At 37.2% G+C, this 20,086-nt stretch overlaps 1 protein-coding gene across 3 annotated transcripts in view; it reads left to right on the top strand.

Moving 5' to 3' along the window:
* KLHL5 (kelch like family member 5) overlaps window positions 1-20,086 on the top strand; it is a 50,336-nt gene continuing 30,250 nt past the window's right edge. The window contains exons 1-2 of one of the 3 annotated variants that reach the window (XM_068188878.1): window positions 1-166; window positions 2,974-3,067. Coding sequence is in view for 2 of the 3 variants with exons in the window: in XM_068188876.1 (XP_068044977.1) it covers window positions 14,613-14,989 (377 nt within the window). In the remaining variant the exon portion in view is untranslated. Of the gene's footprint in view, window positions 167-2,973; window positions 3,068-14,589; window positions 14,990-20,086 lie in introns of those variants that run through there. The other 2 variants (XM_068188877.1, XM_068188876.1) reach the window with 2 other exon arrangements.

Below are 20,086 nucleotides of genomic sequence, written 5' to 3' on the forward strand. Positions count from 1 at the left end.
GGCGGGCGGGAGCGCCCAGTGCCCGCGGCTCCCGGCGGAGCGGCAGGGCTGGCGGCCGCCGGGCGGGGCGGGAGGAGAGGGCACGGGAGAGGGTGCGGGGGCCTTCCTTGCGAATTTTTTCTTTCTCCGCCCCCTTCAGCCGCGCCCCCTTCCCGGACCGTGAGAGGTGAGAAGGGCGGTGGGGGCTCGGCAGCGAGGGGAGGGGGCCGCGGCTGCCGGGAGGGGGAGGAGAAAGCGAGAAGGAGGAGGGCGAGGACCGGCGCCTGCGAGGGGTGCGGGCGGGTTCGCCCTCAGCGCCACCGGGCTCCCTCCTGCCGGCCGGCTGCGGAGAGGCGCTGCGGCCGCCGCCCGGGGGGCCGGTGTCCGGTGTCCGATGCCCGGGCTGAGCGGGGCCCGGCGGGAGCCGCGGCGCTCGGCGGGGCAGTGCCGGCGCTCGCCCGAGCGGGGCGGGGCGGGGGCGGGGCGGGGGCGGCGGGACGCGGCGCGGGGTCCGGTCTCGCCGAGACGGGCGGCCGCCGTGTCCGCTTCGGTCCGAAGCGGTCAGAGCGGAGACCTGGTAGAAGTGCACAGATACATCTCTCGGGGACTTAACCCCATGTGTCTTAAACCTTCACGATCACAGCATGAAATAGTGGAAAACAATTTTTTTTTTAAATTTGAGACTGGTCGAACAGATAAGAGCAATGACTGACTGCCGCTTCACTTCATGGGGAGCGGGGTTATTACACGCGGAACAAAAAGAAGTATAAGTGTTGAACATCAAACAGCTGCTGATTATATACATTATTGGTTTATGTTTTTCCTTAAAGCGTGTTTGTGGCTTGGTGCTTTGAGCTCGGACTGCCTGGCCTTCGTGAGCAGCCCATCTGAAGCCCAGCCGCCCGAGGCTCGTAGTCGGCTTTTTAGGCAGTAATGTCGGAACAGCTAAAAGGAAAGGCTTGGCTTTGTTCCTTTCTTTTACTTAAAAGTTGATTATGAAATCACATGAGCTGAACTACAAATACAGTCATCTTTTGAAGAAAAAAATATTGCTCAGGCCTTCTGTGAGCATAAACAAGAATAAAAACTGGAACTCATGGTAATGTTGGTGTAGGTTTTCTATCTAGACTATGTACTGGATAGGTGGTTCCTTTTTAAAAGTAGATTACATGAAGTATTTTCATGAGCAATTAATCAATTTTGCCAGAAATAATCTGATCATTTTTCATAAAGGTCTTTTTGCCTGGGAATTTCCAAGGGCCTTTGTGGCTTCGTATTAAAAAAAAAAAAAAAACAAAACCAAACAAAAAAGAAACAAACAAAAACAAACAAAAAAGGCACCTTTTTCCTGAACTTCATAGGTGCATTCCTGATAGGGCAGATTGTATTCCCCTTTCATGGTTTTCCCATTTTCCTCCCACTGAACAATGCTAGGGAACATATAGCAGGATAAAACCAAAATAATAATAATAAATAATAAACCTAATCTGAGTCAAATAGTGTTTTCTTCTGCCACGTGCCAACTTCATTGAACCATCCATCCTTCAGTCATTTCCTCTGCATGGGCAGGTCCACTACTGAAGACAGCATGTTTATACCATGGCAGTAGACTAACACATTGTGTTTCACAGAAATGCAGTAACTGCTAATTTAAAATAGAAAAGAATTTGAGTGAAGATGAAGAAAATCTTCCATTAGACCATTATGGTCACACAGTAATTGCAAGCTGTTGCTAACAATGACAGTTCATATCGGTGGACCTGTTCCAACTCTCTGGACTTTTGTATCACCCATGCTTTTAAAAAGATTATTGTTTGCTTATGTTTATGTCTTGTGGTTTTGTTGATATAATTCAGTGTTTCATGATATGGTGAAGAAGATTACCTAATCAGACATAACATGACCCAATATTGGAAGTTGCTACAGCTCTTAAGAAATTATGGTATGATTTTTCATTTCCCTTACAAAATTCTTACAGTTTCCTCTTTCCATAGCAATTAAATTGCTTTTCCTTACAGCAGTCTTACCAAGTAGAAAAGTGCAGAAGTTACAAACCTGTCTATCCACTGCTTGCTTTTTGTCATAAGAACAGAATCTTTCATTCAAAGTTAGCAGCAAGGCAATGCTGCCCATAGACACAAGTGTTATTGGGCTGTGTGGCCTTAAGTCATATGGGAGAGATGAGCTTATGTGCTCCTGATGCAAGAATGAGGTGGTATTACCCTTCAGAGACCTGCAAGGTTCTGGAAGCTTGTGAGAAAGATCAGACCATGAGAGGGTTACACATTAGGTATCACATTATGCATGCAGGTATCGTGTAAGGCTACTTTCTTTCACTTCAAAGTGCATATAGTAATTTGTTTGGTGCCAAGCCAAAAGGAGGCACGTACTATTTCAGCAGGCAAGATTTTTTGAGCAGAGTCTAACTTTGGTAAGGAAATTTTTTGTGACATGTCAATAGGTAAGGGTTGAGAACCACTGTAACAGTAAATGTGAATTTTTATAGAGCTGCTCCATTTAGGGAGGCATGTGTAGTGGCGCTGCTTGGCTTTATTCACCAATGCAGTCAGTGTTATTCTTTGGCACTAGTGTTCAGCTTAAGTGCTTCATGTGGCAGATCAGTTCTTCGCTGCTTTTCCCTTCAGGGAAGGGAATCAAAGATAGGGGTGGCAGTGGACTAAGTTTATTTTTTTTTTTTCCAAGAGGTAATGTCTTTAAAAAACAGTATTTCTTGAGAGTTTACACATTCACATTTCATATTAATTTCCACTCTTTTTTCTGAGTCTTTGTTGATGGGTATGTAACTTGAAGTTGTGGAAGGAACTAAGGTGACAGTTGTGCAGTGACACACTTTTAGCGTCTTCCTATCAGTAAGAATCACAAAACAAATTGAAAGAAGTTCTAGCTGAACAGAGTTGGGAATCTGCTTTTGAGATTATTCCTTTTTTCCTCCCCTCCAGTGGGTGGTTCTTACTTGTATTTTTCTTTCTCTAGATTTTTTTCTGCTACCTCAATTTTTCTTGGAAAGAGGAAGACAAATGGAACTGCGTGATGCTTTGAACAACTAGAGATGCTTCCGGTGCTATAGGTAAGTATTGTATTTACTCAGTTCTAACAGTAAGTTATGCTACAAGGAATGTGATTTTAGCCCACAAGGGTACATACTCTTCCTTATACCTGAAATTTCATCCTTTTTTTTTGTCTAATGTAACACCTCTTGCAAGTGCTTCTTTCTGGCAAGTGTGCATAAGCAGCAATGACTTTGTTTTTGTGGGCTTCACATGCTAGTGTTTAGACCATTTTTATGTGATTTCAACACTTGTGCTCTTTATCAAAGCATACTTTATAGAAGACTGTCAGCATTACTGTAAAGTTCAATTTTGGTATTTTCAAAGTGCATGAGAAGCCTTTGCATATTGTAATCATTATAGGAAAAACAGGAAAATTTATACAGAATCTGTTAGAGAAAATACTGCATTTTGCAGTAATTAATATGAATAAAGGCCCACCAAATGCACAATCAAATCTCATCACTCAGTAATACTGACTGGGTATCACTTTATTGCATTTTTTTAGCAGCAAAGTAGAAAAACTGTTCCAAGTGGAAGTAATTGTCAAAGGGAATAGCTTTGACATTTGCACAAAGGAAAGTGAAAAAAGAATGTGGAAAGCATGAATACATGCAAGAATCTAGCTTTATCTGAACTCTCTATAAAGTAAAATACTGCTGAAAATTAAGTGCTAAGTGTGACAAAAGCAATCCAATTCATTTAGAAATACTAAGTTTCACTAAAGTGAAAAAATCTGCTTTCTCGAATGTTAGATGTCTCTGCTTTGGGAATGTTGATAAATTCCTTCAGAATTTACTCATGTGATACAAATACAGAAGAGAGATGGTCTTTCTCCCTGTTCATGTCATGATCAGTCACATTGTTTCTTTCAGTCAATCCATATCCTTGTTGGTAGCTTCCACCACAGATGATATCAACACTTTCTTGAGCTTAAAAAATTGTAAGAACTGCTAAGGTTCCTCAGAAATTACTTTGTGAGCAGGCTTTGTATTTTCACTACTTTGCAGTAGTTCAAAATGTGGTAGCTCCACCTACCAAAGTAGCCATCCTCCTCCAGGCTGTCAGAATTTGTGCAGACTTGACCTGCACCCTTTCTACAGTGGTCATGAAAGTTGAAAGGGATTTGAAACAAATGCCAAAATGTACTACAAAGAGAAGGAACTGAAAAGGTTGATCACTATGGGATATATCTTTATTCCCATCTTACTGCAAGGTAGAATGACTAATTATTTAGCAGGGCTGCTGATTCTTAATTATGTCTTGTAGACTTTGCTGGCATTTTTCCAGAGGACAAATTTCTGTAAAGTTGATTATTGATTTCAGTCTGTTCAGAGGAATACTTTGACAATTAATTACCTCTTCTGGCAGTTCTAAGTGCAACTGATGTTAAAAATCCTGGTGTCTTCCATAACAACTGGATATACTTCAAAAAAGTTTTTGAGTGGTAACTTGGATTCTTCCAAAAGCATCCATCAGATTTTCAGGGTAAATGGAAGACTGTTCACAGAATTGTACAGGATGTTTTTGAATTTTTTTTTTGAAAATGCATGTGGATAGGCTTGTCTCACTGCCTTAGCTGATGCTTTTGTCTAGTAGCAAATATACATTGTATTGACGCTATTGAAAAGAACTCAATAGAGGACAATGATTTGTCTAGAAGAGATTTGAGTTGGTTTGGGTGGAAGTAGTATCATTTATTACCAAAAAAAAAAGTTCACACTATTCTGGGACTTACTTAGTCTCAATCTCAGAACAGAACTTGTCAAAATGAGGCTAAAGTATAGCCTTAAAACAGATCAAATATTCACAGCACCTGGCTGTGTCATGTGATACATATTCACGTTGTAGAGTAAGAGAAGACTCAAGTCCATAGAGGTTTACTAACCTGAACTGTAAAGAATAAAAATAGTAATATGGCTGAATTAGCAAATTAGTTAAAAGTTCGTAAGTACCGTGCATGTGGTGAGGAGATGTAGGAGAAGTTCTTAGGAAGATGAGATTTTTATCAGTGATTTTGATGGTTGGATTGTTTGTAGGCAAGTTCATACTTGTTAGCAGAGTAGATGTTTTATGTTGACTTTTGCGTGAATAAGCCATTAGCCTGACAGTTGCTGTGAAACATCTTATGTTGGTTATTCTTTAGATCCATATGCATTTGTCTGGTAGATAGATAAAATGTATTCTAATGTTCTAAAAATAATTACTTTTGAATATTAAATGGTCACTTCATCCTTGCCAAAGATGAAATCAAAGTTTAAATCTTGCTCTTTTACGTGCAATATGGGAAATTATATTTTTGAATGTAAATGTAATCACAAGCTTTTGCATTCAAACTCTAATGAGAGCATTAAGGAGGTAGGGCATTTCATAATGTTATCATAACTTGATATGGCTTAGAGGATCTTCACCAAGCACCATAGCATTTTAAACTTGGAAGTATTTTTCAAGGAAATAAAAGTAATTAACTAGAATTAGTCTATGAGTTTATAAACATGTGGGCAGATCAAGTGATAAGTAATAGAACTTCACTTTGTACCTCCTCTCACTTCCTGATAGGTTTTGTAATTAACAAATAGAAACCTAAGTTGCATCTTTGCATAATAAATTGTCTGATGGTTCAACTCAAGAACAATTGTACTTAAACCAGATTGATAGTTTCAGTGAATATTCAAACATTATTGTTGTTTGAAAACTCATAATTTCAATGAATGAAAAATAATTTTTACAAATACTGAAAGCTAAATAAATAATTTTTAGAACTTTAAACTAATGAAGAGGAGCAATGGACAAATGATTGCAGACCCTCTAAATCTGAGGAGATCGACATGCAATAGTACAACACATAGTTTTGTATTTCTCTTAAGAAATGGCTAGAGTTGATATGAGAGAATGGAAAAAACACATGCTAAGCAAATAATTGTTTTTTTATCAATTATGCTTTCTCCTTCTGACAGTTTAGCAATCTGAATTCACGTTTTTTCCCTTTTTTGAGTATATTACTTCAGTAATGGATCTCATACCCCTGAGAGTGCAAACAGTACCCTGTGTTCTTCCTGGCACTTTATTTATATTGCTGGTGTCTAGTTCTTGCTCTCTGTGCAGAACTGGAAACATTTAGAGGTTCCTTTAAAACCATGGGTAAGGCAACTAAGATGGGATCAGTACACTGTTTAGGATAGCTGAACAGTTAACTCTGCAAGTACTTCAGTGATTTAATATTTAAGGTCAGATTTCTGCCATTGTTGCCTCTATCCTTAAGGTCATTTCAGTTTTACACAACCATGGAAGGGTAGGAGCTCAGAGCTGTGTTTGAACAATCAGTCAGCTTTTGTGTTGAATTCTGTTTTACTTTGTTTATAAATCCTGGGCTTAGGTGATATGTAGCCACCCAGGCTAAGGCAGTTGTGCATACTCAGAAGAAAAAGATAGGCAGCTTGTGAGTCTGTACGTTCCCCAGGCAAGTTTGGTTTATGTCTTGTGGTTTAGTCAGTTCTTCCTAATAGCATTTCTGTCTACTTCTCTCAGAGTTCTGTCAAATTCTGGCAGAACGGAGCCCTTGTTGCATTTAAATTCCTGAAAGATTTTGAAAATATGGGTAGGTAGGAAAGGCCAAATAAGAAATGGTATTTGACCTGCCAGCTGATGAGCCTGTCTGTTCTTGGTCTGAATATGACCAAGAATTTGCTTGACCTTCCTGTTCTGGTGCTTGGTAGGGAGGGATATGCATACATGTGGGATACGTGAGGTGAAACATGCAGAAGAACTGTAGTTATTGTCAGAAGAGCTTGTAAAATAAATCATAGTGGGGAATCTGAGATTGCTTTCACATGAAACTGTGGAGACAGAACAAAGAACCTAAGAAACCAGTTTTCTGATTGTGATTAGGAATACATGGTGACTTGATGCATAGCTTAACCTGAGATTTAATAGTATCCAAGTATAGAATTAAAAGATATTTTTCTTTATGTGCCTCAGATACATGCTATTTTAAGCAACATTGATCCAGGCAGTGGACTAGTTTTGTTTTACAGTGAAGAGGATAGTTAAATATACTGTGATTTGTTCTGCATTTTTTTTCCTGATAATACTTCCTTGAACCAAATCACTAGTAAAGTCAATGGAAGCCTTTAGTTAACATCTCCAATTGAATCATCTTGCTTTTACAACTTTTTGAAGCTTATTGTAACATGAAAAATCTATCAGCAAGTCACAGTGCTTGTAATAAAAGCATGTAATACAAGGCATTGTGTTCTTTCCTCAAGTGGGGTCACCATGAGCAAGTTGCCCAGGACCATGTCCAGACAGCTTTTGAATATCTCTAAGGATGTAGACCCCACAACCTTTCTGGGTGACTTGTAGTCAGTCACCCTTACAGTGACAAGGCTTTTCCTCATGTTTAGATGTTATGTTTTAGTTGTTACCTATTGATTCTTGTTCTGTCACTGGACACCCCTGAAAGACATTTATTTATTTATGTATATTTATTTATGCACATTGATGAGACCTCCCTGAGTCTTCTCTAGGCTAAACAGTCCCAGCTCTCTCCGACTTTCATCAGACAGAAAAGCTCCAGGCCCTTCATCGTTTTAATGGATCTTCTTTGCACTCCCGCTCCAGTATGACCATATCTCATACTGCTGAGTAGAGGGGCAAGATCACTACCTTCACTTGCTGGCAGCACTCCTAATGCAGGCCAGGGAGCCATTAGCCTTCTTTGCTGCAAGGGCACACTACTGGTTCATGTGCAACTTGGTGACCAGCAGGTCCTTTCCTCCAAGTTGCTGTCCTGCTATGGGGCCCACAGCATGGGTTTGTTCCTTCCAGGGTGCAGGATTTTACATTTCCCTTTGCTGAACTTCATCAAGTTCTGAAGGCTGATATTGCTAGGCAAGACAGAGGGCATCCAATACCTCAGCCTTTTCCATATCCCGTGTCACCAGGGCCCTGCCCCATTCAGCAGCAGGCCCATGGACAGAAGACATTCCCTAGACATTCTTTTGTTATCTGTGTACCTACACAAGTCCTTCATGCTGCCTATGATACCTCTTCTGAGATTCAACTCCAGGTGGGCAAATGGTCATAGAAAACTTTATATTGAAAGCATTTCTATGAGACGTTCTCTTTGACATCTGCAATGTTATGCACAATTGGCTTCTAAAAATGTTGTAAGTCCAACATTGATTCTTTAAATAGAAGTTGTTTTTCATATTTATGAGATATTATGATTCTCATAAGCATTAATCTTGATACTTATAGATTTTGATATGATTCTTATAAAGCATTCTGCCTTCTAGTGTGATGATTGTTGGTTTTATACTTTGATCACGTGTGTTGCCTTTCTGTGAACCCTGTTTTCTGCAACACTACTTTTGACTTGCAATGATCAATTGCACACAAGGAATTCCAGATAAGATCACACCACTTGTTTTATAAATATGTAATAAGATATATTATCATATATTATAATATATTATCTCTTATGCAGCTTAAAGTTTCAGTTGGGGGGTGGGCTTAACTAAAGCTGCTAATTAAATAGAAGTCGTCACTGAGAGAGAAATTAGTCTCTTGAGGTGATTTTTGGTATTAAATGATTTATTTAGAATGCTCAAATCTGAGTCTTGAAGTGCTTTGCTTCAGTAGCTGTGGCATTGCATAGGTTGACATTTAAATACTGTGTAAACTTTTTGCCCACAGACCTCTATGTATTTCTCTTAGAAATTTATGTAATCTGGCATGGAGTACTATGTTGCATTACCTAATCACTTGCAAATCTGCTTCTTCACTGTTCTTTTTAATGTTTTTTAATCTGGTGGATTTTTATATGGTGCCTAATGTAGAACGCTGAATAGTTGTCATTTTTTACCAAATAAGCATCCACTCTGCTGTTGACAATGTTGATAGTGTTATCCTTTACCCATATTTCTGTGAATTTTTGAGAAATCTGAATACTTCATAGTGAAATAACACTGCTGCTGTCTTGGAAAATGTTAAAATATTGTCTTAGTTTGCCCAGCAGACCTGCTTACAAAAGGAAACTATCTCCTTGTTATTTTGTTTTGATTTGCCTCAGTCTTTCAATCTGTCCTTTATGGTCTTTTGTAACTTTTTTAGGCAATACCTTCCTAAACTGGTTCTAAAGAATGGCTTTACTTTCACCAGGATGTCTTTAAGTGTCTGCAGAACAGTGTTTTTGTCACTACTCTTTCTTAACAGTGACATTTCTAAAGGAGATTATTAGTGCTGGATGATTACTGTCTAAATTTGTGACTACCTTGTTTCCATTACAATTGTTGCTCCTAGTATTCCTGGAGTAGATGAACTGGGAATCTTGCTTGTCTTTACCTTGTGTGTTGCTACTTGACCCTTTTAGTACAGAAAACTGGTTCTGTGTTTTCAGAGACTGGCCCTTCACAGTGTTGTCCGTTTTGTATTACAAGTAAATTTTAACTTAAAAACAGCATCTGACCTGATGAATTGGATTGCTCATTTTTTGAGAGCGAATAAGCTTACTGTGCTGTTTACTGAGGAATAGTGCTACATTATGGCTTTTAGATGGTGCAGTCCCTGATGATGCTTCAGTATTACTTGAATAAAGCAAGGTTGAAGTTTTAATCCTAAAGAGATACAAATGTCTTCAATCACAACTTCTGTTGTGTGTGAACCAGTATGATATTTAGCTTGGATCTAACAGTGTAGTCTTGTATTACATGTGAAAATCTCTCTTGTTCCCCACCCCATCCTTAGCTGAATAAAATAAACAGCAAGCTGGGCAGTTGTTCTGTACAGGTCTTTTCATGCTATTGTTAAGCTGACTGCTCCCTCATGTTTTGAGGGAAATGTACAATGCAAAGTGGCAGAAAGTTTCAATGAAGTACCAGTAATTTGGCTGCAGCTCATTTCTGCCAGTCAGAACAATGAATTAAAGTACATGAAGTCAGTAGCTGTAGGACGTTTTCCTCTCTTTCTCCTGAATGAACTGTGCCATGGCTGCTGATGCAAGGTTCTTTTCACATAACCGTGAACCAGAAGTGTTTGCATTTATATAAAACTTTGGGATAGGAGTGATTATTGTTTTATAGAATCATGAAGCATTAATATAGCAATCTTCCTGAAGTCTTTGTTGAGCTATTTCTGTAACTTTGGGTCTGGAACACAGGAACAGGGAAGGAAAAAGAAAGTAAGTATTTAACACTTCTTCTAACATAAGCATAGTTATAAGCAGAATTGCAGTTTGAAGTTCATCTATAACAGTTTTCTTTGAGCAGTTATTTTAATGCCTCAAATTAAAATTTTAAAGTTTGGAAATCCCATTTTAAAAAGTGGTAAATTTTGAATGCCTTTTAGTGCTTTAAGTATGTATTTGATTAATTGATGAACATCTTATGGTCAGTGATGAACATCTTATGTTTTCAAATGCACATCTAGGATCACTAAACATTGACAATATTGCTTTTTCACATCCTAATGAGTCTACTTATGTCTAAAACTTATCTTTTTATATTTAATACTTTTGTTAATCATTACTTTTTCAACAAACAACTCTTGTAGTCACAATAAAGACTTTATGTAATTATTTTGACACATTCTTAATTGGCACTTAAAAGGATCCTTAATATATTCTCAGGACTAGCTGAGCTTTTATGGCCTCTTTTAAAATTCATTTGACACACTAAATACCTTGAATATATTATATCTGAATTGCCTTGAAGTTGAGTGGTGAAAGGTTTTGGACCCAAATTACAGTAGCGACAGAAAAAATGTTACCATGAAAAGTAGTGTTGAAATTTAAATCTTAAAAGTGCCTCAAAAAAGTATTCCATATACATGTTTGTTTATTTGAAAACTTCATTGATTTCCTTTGGCAAGAAAAAGGAAAAATCACAATCAACAAAACCACTAGGTCTTATTATTTAAATAATAATATTTCCATATTTCCTAGTGATAGACTCTAAAAATGAAGTACACCTTCCCTCAAAATATGCAGTAGAAGTATCTTAAGACTAAATTTGTTTAAATGTATTGAGTTATGCTGGATTGCAATCTTTCTTTTATACTTGTATGAGTAAATGTATATAATAATACAGAATATCAGTGTAGTAAATTTTTTTCATTAGTAAAAACAAATGTTTTTTATCTCTGTGCAGATAAACTGTCTGAAAATTTTGAAAAGGGCAATTTCTAAAGCTGTCATGCTATGTTCTGGTTGTTACCTATTTACACAGTTGCAGATTTAACATACAGCATTTGTATAGATGTTTCTTTTTGTTCACAAGCCAGAAGCTGGGAAACTGTCCCCCACTGCTAACTGCAGGGATTTATAGCTTTGTGAAGCTCTTCATATAAGAGAAATTATGTGCTTAAATGTTCAGGTGTTCCACTTGAAGGAATATCAATCTGTTCAATTAAAAATCAGAGTTCTCAAAATTGTTTTCACAGTAAGCTTACACAACCTCATTAATACGAAGAGAATTATATTCTCAAAGGTGACAGTGTACTTATATTTGAAATGTTATTTTGATTCACCACAAAATAGAAACTACAACAGTGCCCAAGGTCAGAAAAAATGGACATAAGCACTGTTGTTTTATCAATAAATGCAAACTTTTGCCCTAGTAGATGAAAAATATTTCTGAATCCTTGCCAAGTCTATGTATACTGTGCTTGACTAGGATGGGTTTTAGCAGGTTCTCAGAAATGTGTTAGTGCTTTAGAAGGATGTGTGGTGGGAGGCCATAGAGGGTGGGCATTTGGATTTGTGAGCGCCAATCACCAGATGAGATGTCAACAGTGAAGTCTGGGTGATCGTAGTCAGTGGAAATCCTAACAGTCCATTGTTTGAGATCTCCTTAAAAGTCTGGTAACTCCTGGCTGGAGATCTGATAAAAGATATCACATTATTCATAGTAACAAAGATTGTCCAGAACAAGAGGCCCTCAATTATTTCTGAGGAATACTGTCAGTTTAAATTGAAGAATTAACTGTCACTTGTCTTATCTTGTAGTCTATAATACAAATATTCCCGTGAAACAGAGAAATATTTTAGATATTTATGCAGTCAGTCTTTGAACTGTAATTTTGAGAGTGTGTAGAGGAGCAAGAGTTTCTTTAATCTAGAAAAATGAAAGAGAATAGAAAACAGTTTTCTGGTTTGGTCTGTTAAAACTACAGCACATTCTTTTTCTAATCTCTGTTTGAGCCCATAGCTTCACAGCCAAAGAAAGGCAATAATTGGGCTGGTTTTGCCAGTAAATCAATGAAAAGTGCTGAAAAAGCACTAGAATCGCAAATCTGCCACTGTCTTAGTAGACTTGTACTGGGGCAGCTTGAATTTTAAATGAGTCTTTTACACAAGAGTGAGAATCCAGGTCACTCCTTATGTATAATGGATTTAGCATAGCAGTAGAAATAAAAGTATTTAAAGCTTACTTTTTATAGTTGGACGGATAATTAAAATATTACTGGTTTGGTTAATATTAACAAATACACCAGCTGTTTGTCCTATTTCTTCACCCTCAATGAACACCCAGCACCAATATAAAACAGAAGGAGAGGATAAATAAAAAGATGCCATTTTGTTTTTACTTTTTAAGCCTTACTCCAGTTTCACTCAACTTGCAGTTACACAAATGATGGTATTTGAACACTACAATTAAGTGTTTAATAATTAGCTGTATGTGTACCACATGAGAGTGGGGTCTGCATGTCATATCATTTTGGTTAAACATCCATACAATTTTCATGCTAATATATTAAAACATTGATCCTTTCTTAAATATTTCCCTATCTTTCTGTGTTTAAATTAAATCCAGGATGTCAGCAAAGTACACGCTCTGAAATGCATCTCTGTGGAAACAGCTGGAATGCAGTTCCTGTAGAAATGAGCTTTTGCTCATTTTCAAATGCTTTTTGCATTTGTGAGAAGCACTTAGATAAATAACTGTGTTCTGGGCAATGACGGGTGAGCTTTCCAGGTTAAAACTAGCACTTTCAGCATTGTGTTTCCTCAGAAAATAGCGTGATATTCTTCTGGCACTGAGTTTGAAACAGTGTTTGGGTTTTGGGTGGTAAAATTTGGCACTGCTTAAGTTTTCATGTGGACTCTGCATATAGCCAGTTTTAAATAACACTGCAGGTATCCTAATTACAAGATGCCACATTTTGGAGTTCGTCATGTCCATCTGAGAGAGAGTGGCTTTCACTTTTGTTGAAAACTGTAGGGTAATAAAGAAGCACTTCTTGAAAGTTTGTTGTGTATGTATCCTGGAGAGTTGAACAGACTAACAGAGTTGTAAAGTTTGAAAACATACATCTCTGTATCAAGGACTGATAAAATCCAGTACCTCTTTTTTGTTCTAAAATTGTTATTACAATTTGCACGTGACTGAAATTAATCTCAGCATTTTATACCTAACTAGCTTCTTGTGGCAGAGAGGAAATAGGCTGGTTTTCATGGGAGCTGTAAATTGGTCATTGTGCATTTTGTGCTTTAGGCTTTCTAGGCCATTCATAGGAATGGCTAGTCCTCATTTGAGTAAAAACTTCTGCTGGACATTTTAAGATGTTATATAAATTACCAGTCCTAGAGGGAGTTCTGTCGCAAAAGTATGAATCTCTCTTTTTCACTGTTCCATAACAGTCCTTGTAACCTGATGTGGAACAGTTGATAGTATAAGATTAGAAAGAAGCCTTTTGAGCAGTCATCTTATGTTGTTTATTTTGCTGGTGTTTGTCTGGTATCTTGCAGTGATTGGCTCTTTCTTGTTTTCTGTTTTAGTGATGTTTAAGTAAATGGAAACCATTAACTCATTTCAGATAGAAATTTTTGGTTACTGCAGACCTAGATTTGAATCAAAGCACATCAAGATGAAAGGCTTTATAGCCTCCACTACTAGTCCCTTGAGCCTTCCGAGGCTGTTCTTGTCCTTTTTAAGTTAGTTCATGTCCTGTAATGGGAAAAAGAATTATTTACAGTTCAGTTTTTCCCCAGCATAATCAGTTAAATTTGAGATGGTTTTGATTCTTCTCTGTAAATTTATTTTTAGCAGCGTAGAAGGAATTTAGTTTGATTTTTACATTTTTTCTCCTCTGTAGTAGCAAGAGTTAACAGAATAAGAAACAGATTGTAAGATGTAGTATAGAAATTGCAGTTTGCTTTCATTTGTGGTTTAAGAAAAGGGGGTGGTATTTAGCTCTTGAAAGGGCTTTAATAAATATTGTTTAGAGTTTTTGAAACCTGATGGTCAGAGGCAGCAACAGAAACGGCCTCAGAGCTTTTAGGATGAAGTGATTAGCATTTTTCCTGATGGAAGTGATTGTTTCAGCTCCTCTTTTATGTCAGTGTTTTCCACTGTCTGTTGCCCTTTGTTTATATTCAAATGACATACCGTTAAAGAAGCCTTTTTTGTGTGATTGCAATGCTTTTTCCCCTCCTTCTGTAGAAAATCTGCTTGCCACAGACAGGCAGAGCATGTGTTTCTCTTGTCTTGGTTGGGTGCACAAATCTTCTTTTATGTGTGCTGCTTCTTACCCTGTTGCCTAGACGATCGCTGGCTTTCGCTAAGAATGTCTGGTTCTCGTAAAGAGTTTGACGTGAAGCAGATTTTAAAAATCAGATGGAGGTGGTTTGGTCATCAGGCATCAGCTCCGAACTCTGCAATTGAAAACCATCAGGGAGACTTCTGGAATAGAGGACAAAATGTAACAACTGGTGGCAGGAAGTTTTTAGATTTGGGTAACTTACCTTTAACATCAGCTGGTTACAGAAGGTCCAGCCAACAGGATTTCCAGAATTCACCTCTTTGGCCAATGGCATCCACCTCAGAAGTCCCTAAATTTGAATTCTCAGCAGAAGACTGTGGAGGTGCACGTTGGCTTGACAGACAAGAAACAGATGATAGAGCAAGTGAAGAAGAAAATGAATCGGACAGCAGCTCGTGCAGGTTAATTATTACTTTCCTATTGTGAGAAATGTGTTTTCATTTCATGTTTGTAGTTAGTATGCATATATAGGCTAGCCTTTGTTCTGAACTCAAATGCTTCAGAAACCTTGCAGTTATTGTGCATCAGAAACAGAATATTAATTATAATCAGGTTCTGTGTGTTTACGAGGACCTTTTTAAAAGGCAGTCAGTGGGGATAAACAAAGCACAAACATGGATGCACTCGTGTTTTAAACAGTGCACTAGTACATGCTGCTATGAACAAGGTACTGCCCATTACATGGTAATGTTACAGAATGCTTTCTGCATTATTTTGAAGTGATACTGATTGTTTAGTTATGTCAGTTAGGAGAAGATTATGAAAATGTAAACTTTTGATTCTGACCTCATGTTCCCATGTGTATCTATAGAAGACGGAGAATGAACTGTAAAAAATACTTGGACTATAAATCAAAGAAAAAAATTACATCAGTTGAAAGTCAATCAATTTGTGCTTTAAAGTGATTCCAGTAACTCATTTGGTTGAATTAAACTGTGCATCTGGCAGAAAAAGAAAAAATGTTTCTATTGCATCTGTAAAGATGTTGTGATGTTCTTTTCCTACACATTGTTACTAAAGATGAAACCGTAAAAATTATTCTTGAATAAAAGTTGTTTGCCAGTTGTTGTAAATTAGGCAAGTTAATAACCTTCATTGTGAAATATCAGTTAAATTCTTTTATTTCATTTACTGTATAAGTCAGTCATTCTTCACTAAAAGTATTTTTCCTGTTTTGTAGTTTATGTAGTGCATAATAGCTTACCATTTCAGAAAATGTTATGTTTGCTTTCTTGCTTTTTATATAGCTTTGCACTGATGTGGCATTTCAGAAAGTGTGGCTACATAAAAGGGTACACTTTAATAAATGCTATTAAGGACAGATCAATTTACTTATAGCAGTTTAGCGTTTTTCATGCCTTAGGAGAAAATCAATTTAGTGGAAAGGCAAAGTAATCCATAATATAAACACTAACTGTTTATTGTATATATGACCTTTAAAGATTCAAGGAAAGGAAGGAGAGTAAAATTGCTTAGAAGTGAACACAGTGTATTTGCTTTTATCACCCCATGTCAAAATACTAGAATTACTGGGAAAGGAAATCCTGCATACTTACTGCTGCATCATAACAGCAGTCCCACTGTGCTGTAACAGCTATGTAGCTATAAGTAGCTCACCTCTGAAAAGATCCCATTTTAAATGACATTCAGATGTAAATTTTTAAATAGCTATGTTATTGGATATGATACAGGTATAACATCACCTTCAATTTCAGCAACATATATTTCTGATGGGAAACTTACATGCAGCATTATCCCAGTTAGGATATTCTCTTCATAGCAAGGCAATCACTGTAGGAAAATAAACATGTAATTTTAAAAGATAAATGTGTAGATTGAAAATACTACAACATTTAGTCTTAAGAGAATAATGTGCATATGGTAAAACTAATTTGTTACTTTGTAGAATTGGAGAACTGCAGATACTTATTTAGGAGATTTTAAAAAGTCTTAGTTTGGTTGGGTTTTTTTTTTTTTTTCAGACAGTTGTATGCTAGAGAAAATGCACAAAAGATTTGAACTTAGTAAATTGGAAGTATCTTTTAAATTACGTGCTTAATCATGTATAGCCTCTAGGGGTTTTTGTATTTCTGTTAGTGTCTTCTAATTCATGCTAATGTTTACTTACATGCTTTAAATAATTTAGGTAAATTTTGAGTTCAGTGTCAGTACAATGTAATATGCAACTAATGGCAGTGTAGGAGCTTGCTTTGTGTTGTTATCTGTATCTCTGTCTTACAGGGAGACTGCACTTATACTATGTTTTGTTCACTTCATTTGCTAAAAATGTATAAGCTCTTGGATAGACTACATAATTCTGCCTAACACCTGGAGTTTCTCTGATATTAAGGATTTAATTAAATGTTTTTTCTTAGTAGTCTAAATTATGGCTTCTTATGTGTTAATTCAAGGGAAAAAACCCCATACCAACACTTCTGTCTATGTAGTTTACAAAGAGCTTTTTTTTTCCATATGAAAACATTATTGTCTCCTTTACAAGTAAATTGTGTGCATGAAAAAGTCTTTTTATAAAACCTTTTGTAGGAGCTATAGTTACCTTTCTTCTATGGTCCTATGTAACTTACTGCCCAGTTACAAGCCCTAATAACATGAAGTAACAGAAGCAGCTCTGCTGCTTTGTTTGTATCAGTCCTTCCTCTTTGCCTTGTCACATATCACAAGTAGAAAAGCATATAGATAAGGGCTTTGTCACTATGACATCATTTAGATCATTATGTGATTCATTTAGAGGAGAGCTGCTTTCAGACTAATTTGGTGTTGTATAGAGTTCAATTCCAAGTTTAATACCAGATCTTTGACCAAGGTTGCGTCTGAGATGCAGACAGATCATTCAGATTCAAGAATCAGGGCTAGTCAGCTGTGCTTCTATTCACATCATACTCCTATGTGTCATTTGTAACCAGCATTAGCTCGAATGATTGTTTACTGGGACAGTCCACTTTGAATTCTGCAGATCTTCATCTCCTAGATTTCCTCTGTTGCTGCTGTTTGTTAACTGTCCTGCATCCCTGAGGCAAAGATCATCCTTTTGGATTTGTACACTTTTAAGAATTCACCAACAGCTCTGCAGACTCTTGTATAGAAGTGTAAGTCTATTAGCATTGGATTTGTTTTTCGTAACTTTTTTTTTTTTTTTTTTTTTTTTTTTTTTTTTTTTTTTTTTTTTGTGGTGCCTTAGCAGCAATCTACAGACCTTGAAGGCATGGTGGAGATAAAGCTAAAAATGCCTAGAGCATCCCTAGTGTGCAGAATGTTGTATCTGGTTCATTTCATCCATGCATGCACTAAAATATTGGAATTCCTTTATTGTAGATTGAAGTAGGGAAATGTACTAAAATATAATATAGGATGTATATTTATATTTGAACATTAAATACAAGCAGGATTCCAGAATTCATCAGCTGTGTGCTGACCTTGAACAGTTTAGTAAAATGTCTGTAATTATTTAAAGACAAAGTCTGAATGTACCATGTGGTAGCAGCTCTGCAGTATGGCTCTGTCTTGATCAGTCTTGCAGTTAATATGTTGTAACTTCCAATCTGTCTGCTTCCCCACCCTGAGTTTTCGAGCTACAGAATTCTTTGGTATGTCTTCTTTTTCACCTCAATCTCACTGACCTTTGAGGGTGTAAATACTTTTGGAATTCTCCCAGGTTGTCATTGCTGTAGCAAATGAAACTGGAAAAAGATCCATAAAACAGTTTGTGGAAGGAGGGGCATTTAAATTTTTCATATCCAGTCACAGGGTAACAGGCACAAATAGCTTTCGAAGCATTCTTTTTCTTTTTTTTTTTTTTTTTAATTTTGCAAATACTGTAACTATTAGACTGTCTCTTTCACGTTCTCTTTATGGACCACTGAACCTTAGTCTTTCTTTCTCCTGTTCCTTCATTATGGAAAATGGTTTGTAAGTTACTAGAGGACAGGTATGGGATTGAGTATCTTTAGATGAGAGAAAGAACTAGACTTGACTATGTTGTGTCCTGAATACATGCTTTATTGTCGGTACTGGAAAACAGATACCACTGCAATTATTTTTTTCTTATTGAACGAGAGTGATGACTGAGTTCTGTGTGGAAAACATGCAGGTTTGAAGCTGGCAATAGCTCCAGTGAGGTTGTGATCCAGCAAGTGCTGGCTTGGAAAGCTTTTTCCTTTGTTGTTTCTTCCATTCTATCTGCAAAACACTTTGTAAGGTTGTAATGTAAATAAAATTCTGATATCATGTAATTTAAAAAAAAATATTATTAATGGAGTTACTTTGAGGAATATGTGTTAATATATAGTTCAAACAACCAACCAAACAAACCAGGAAAAACCACAACATAATAACCAAATTGAGAATGTGCTAAATTGTGATAGGGAGATACAGAATAATTTCCTAAGTATTTGTGTGTGGACCAGCGACCTACTCATTCCGCTTCTGGTTTTGTTTTTCCGGGCTGCTGGTTAAAGAGTTGCTTTCTCTGAGTACTTCTTGCTCATTCCCTTGAGAATGCCGCACAGCTGACCAATAGAATGTTTTCCATGGTTACATAGTTACATCTTTGTGTGAGCACCTGATTCAGTTTCCAAAATAGCCACAAAGAATACTTGTTCCAGCCTGTTAGAGGGCCGGTGGTGGAGCAGAATAAGTGACTCCTCGGCTCCTGGAAGCAGGGAAAAAGTTGACACATAAATAAATTGCTAACCACAGCTTCAGCAAGAACATTGAACATAAAATCTCCCAAGGGAAATCAGTAGGCAGGTATCTAATTTATGATCCATTATTAGATTTAGCTCTGAATTAAATACCAAACTGCTTGGCTTTTTTAGCTACCTGGGTACATGCATAAAAACCCCAAAACCAAAACATACAACAAAACCCAAGACCAAACCACAACGTTCCCCTTTACAGAAAATCTTCTGTTGGAAATTTAGACTTTGGATTTGAGGAGCTCTCTCTTGAAATGAATATCCTGCACCAAGGAGTGAGATAAGTTTCGTGGTGGATTTAGCCCCAGGCTTGCTGCTCAGTTCATGACATCTTTGTGGTAGCAGGGGTTGGGATGCAGATCTTGTGAAACCACATCTTTCCAAATGTTATGGTAGATACAGAGTATTTTATAAGTTGCCTGCACTGTTGAAAACTAAGCAGTAGTCAGTTAAAGAACTGTGAGCAAGAAAACATGCTTTCCACAGTGTACATAATTAGGATTCATTTCCTTTATGTCCTAGGGCCAAGCATTCCTTTTACATTTTCTCTATTCCTGTTTTTTGCCAATCTTCTATCTTTGTGTATACAGATGGGAATAATTTTTCTCCCCATATACCCTTGCTTTTCACTTCTGTTGACTTCTGATGTGCTAGATCTCATATCAGACACAAGGAGTACAGTAGAAGTGGTGGTGTATCAATGTGTTCATGTTTTTTTTTCCCTGCATGCCCATATGCTTTTACTAGCTGAGTTGTTCTAGTCACCTTAGATTAAGTGTGAAA

This window comes from Anomalospiza imberbis, chromosome 4 (genome assembly GCF_031753505.1).
Source record: "Anomalospiza imberbis isolate Cuckoo-Finch-1a 21T00152 chromosome 4, ASM3175350v1, whole genome shotgun sequence".
In the NCBI taxonomy this organism is placed as follows: Eukaryota; Metazoa; Chordata; class Aves; order Passeriformes; family Viduidae; genus Anomalospiza; species Anomalospiza imberbis.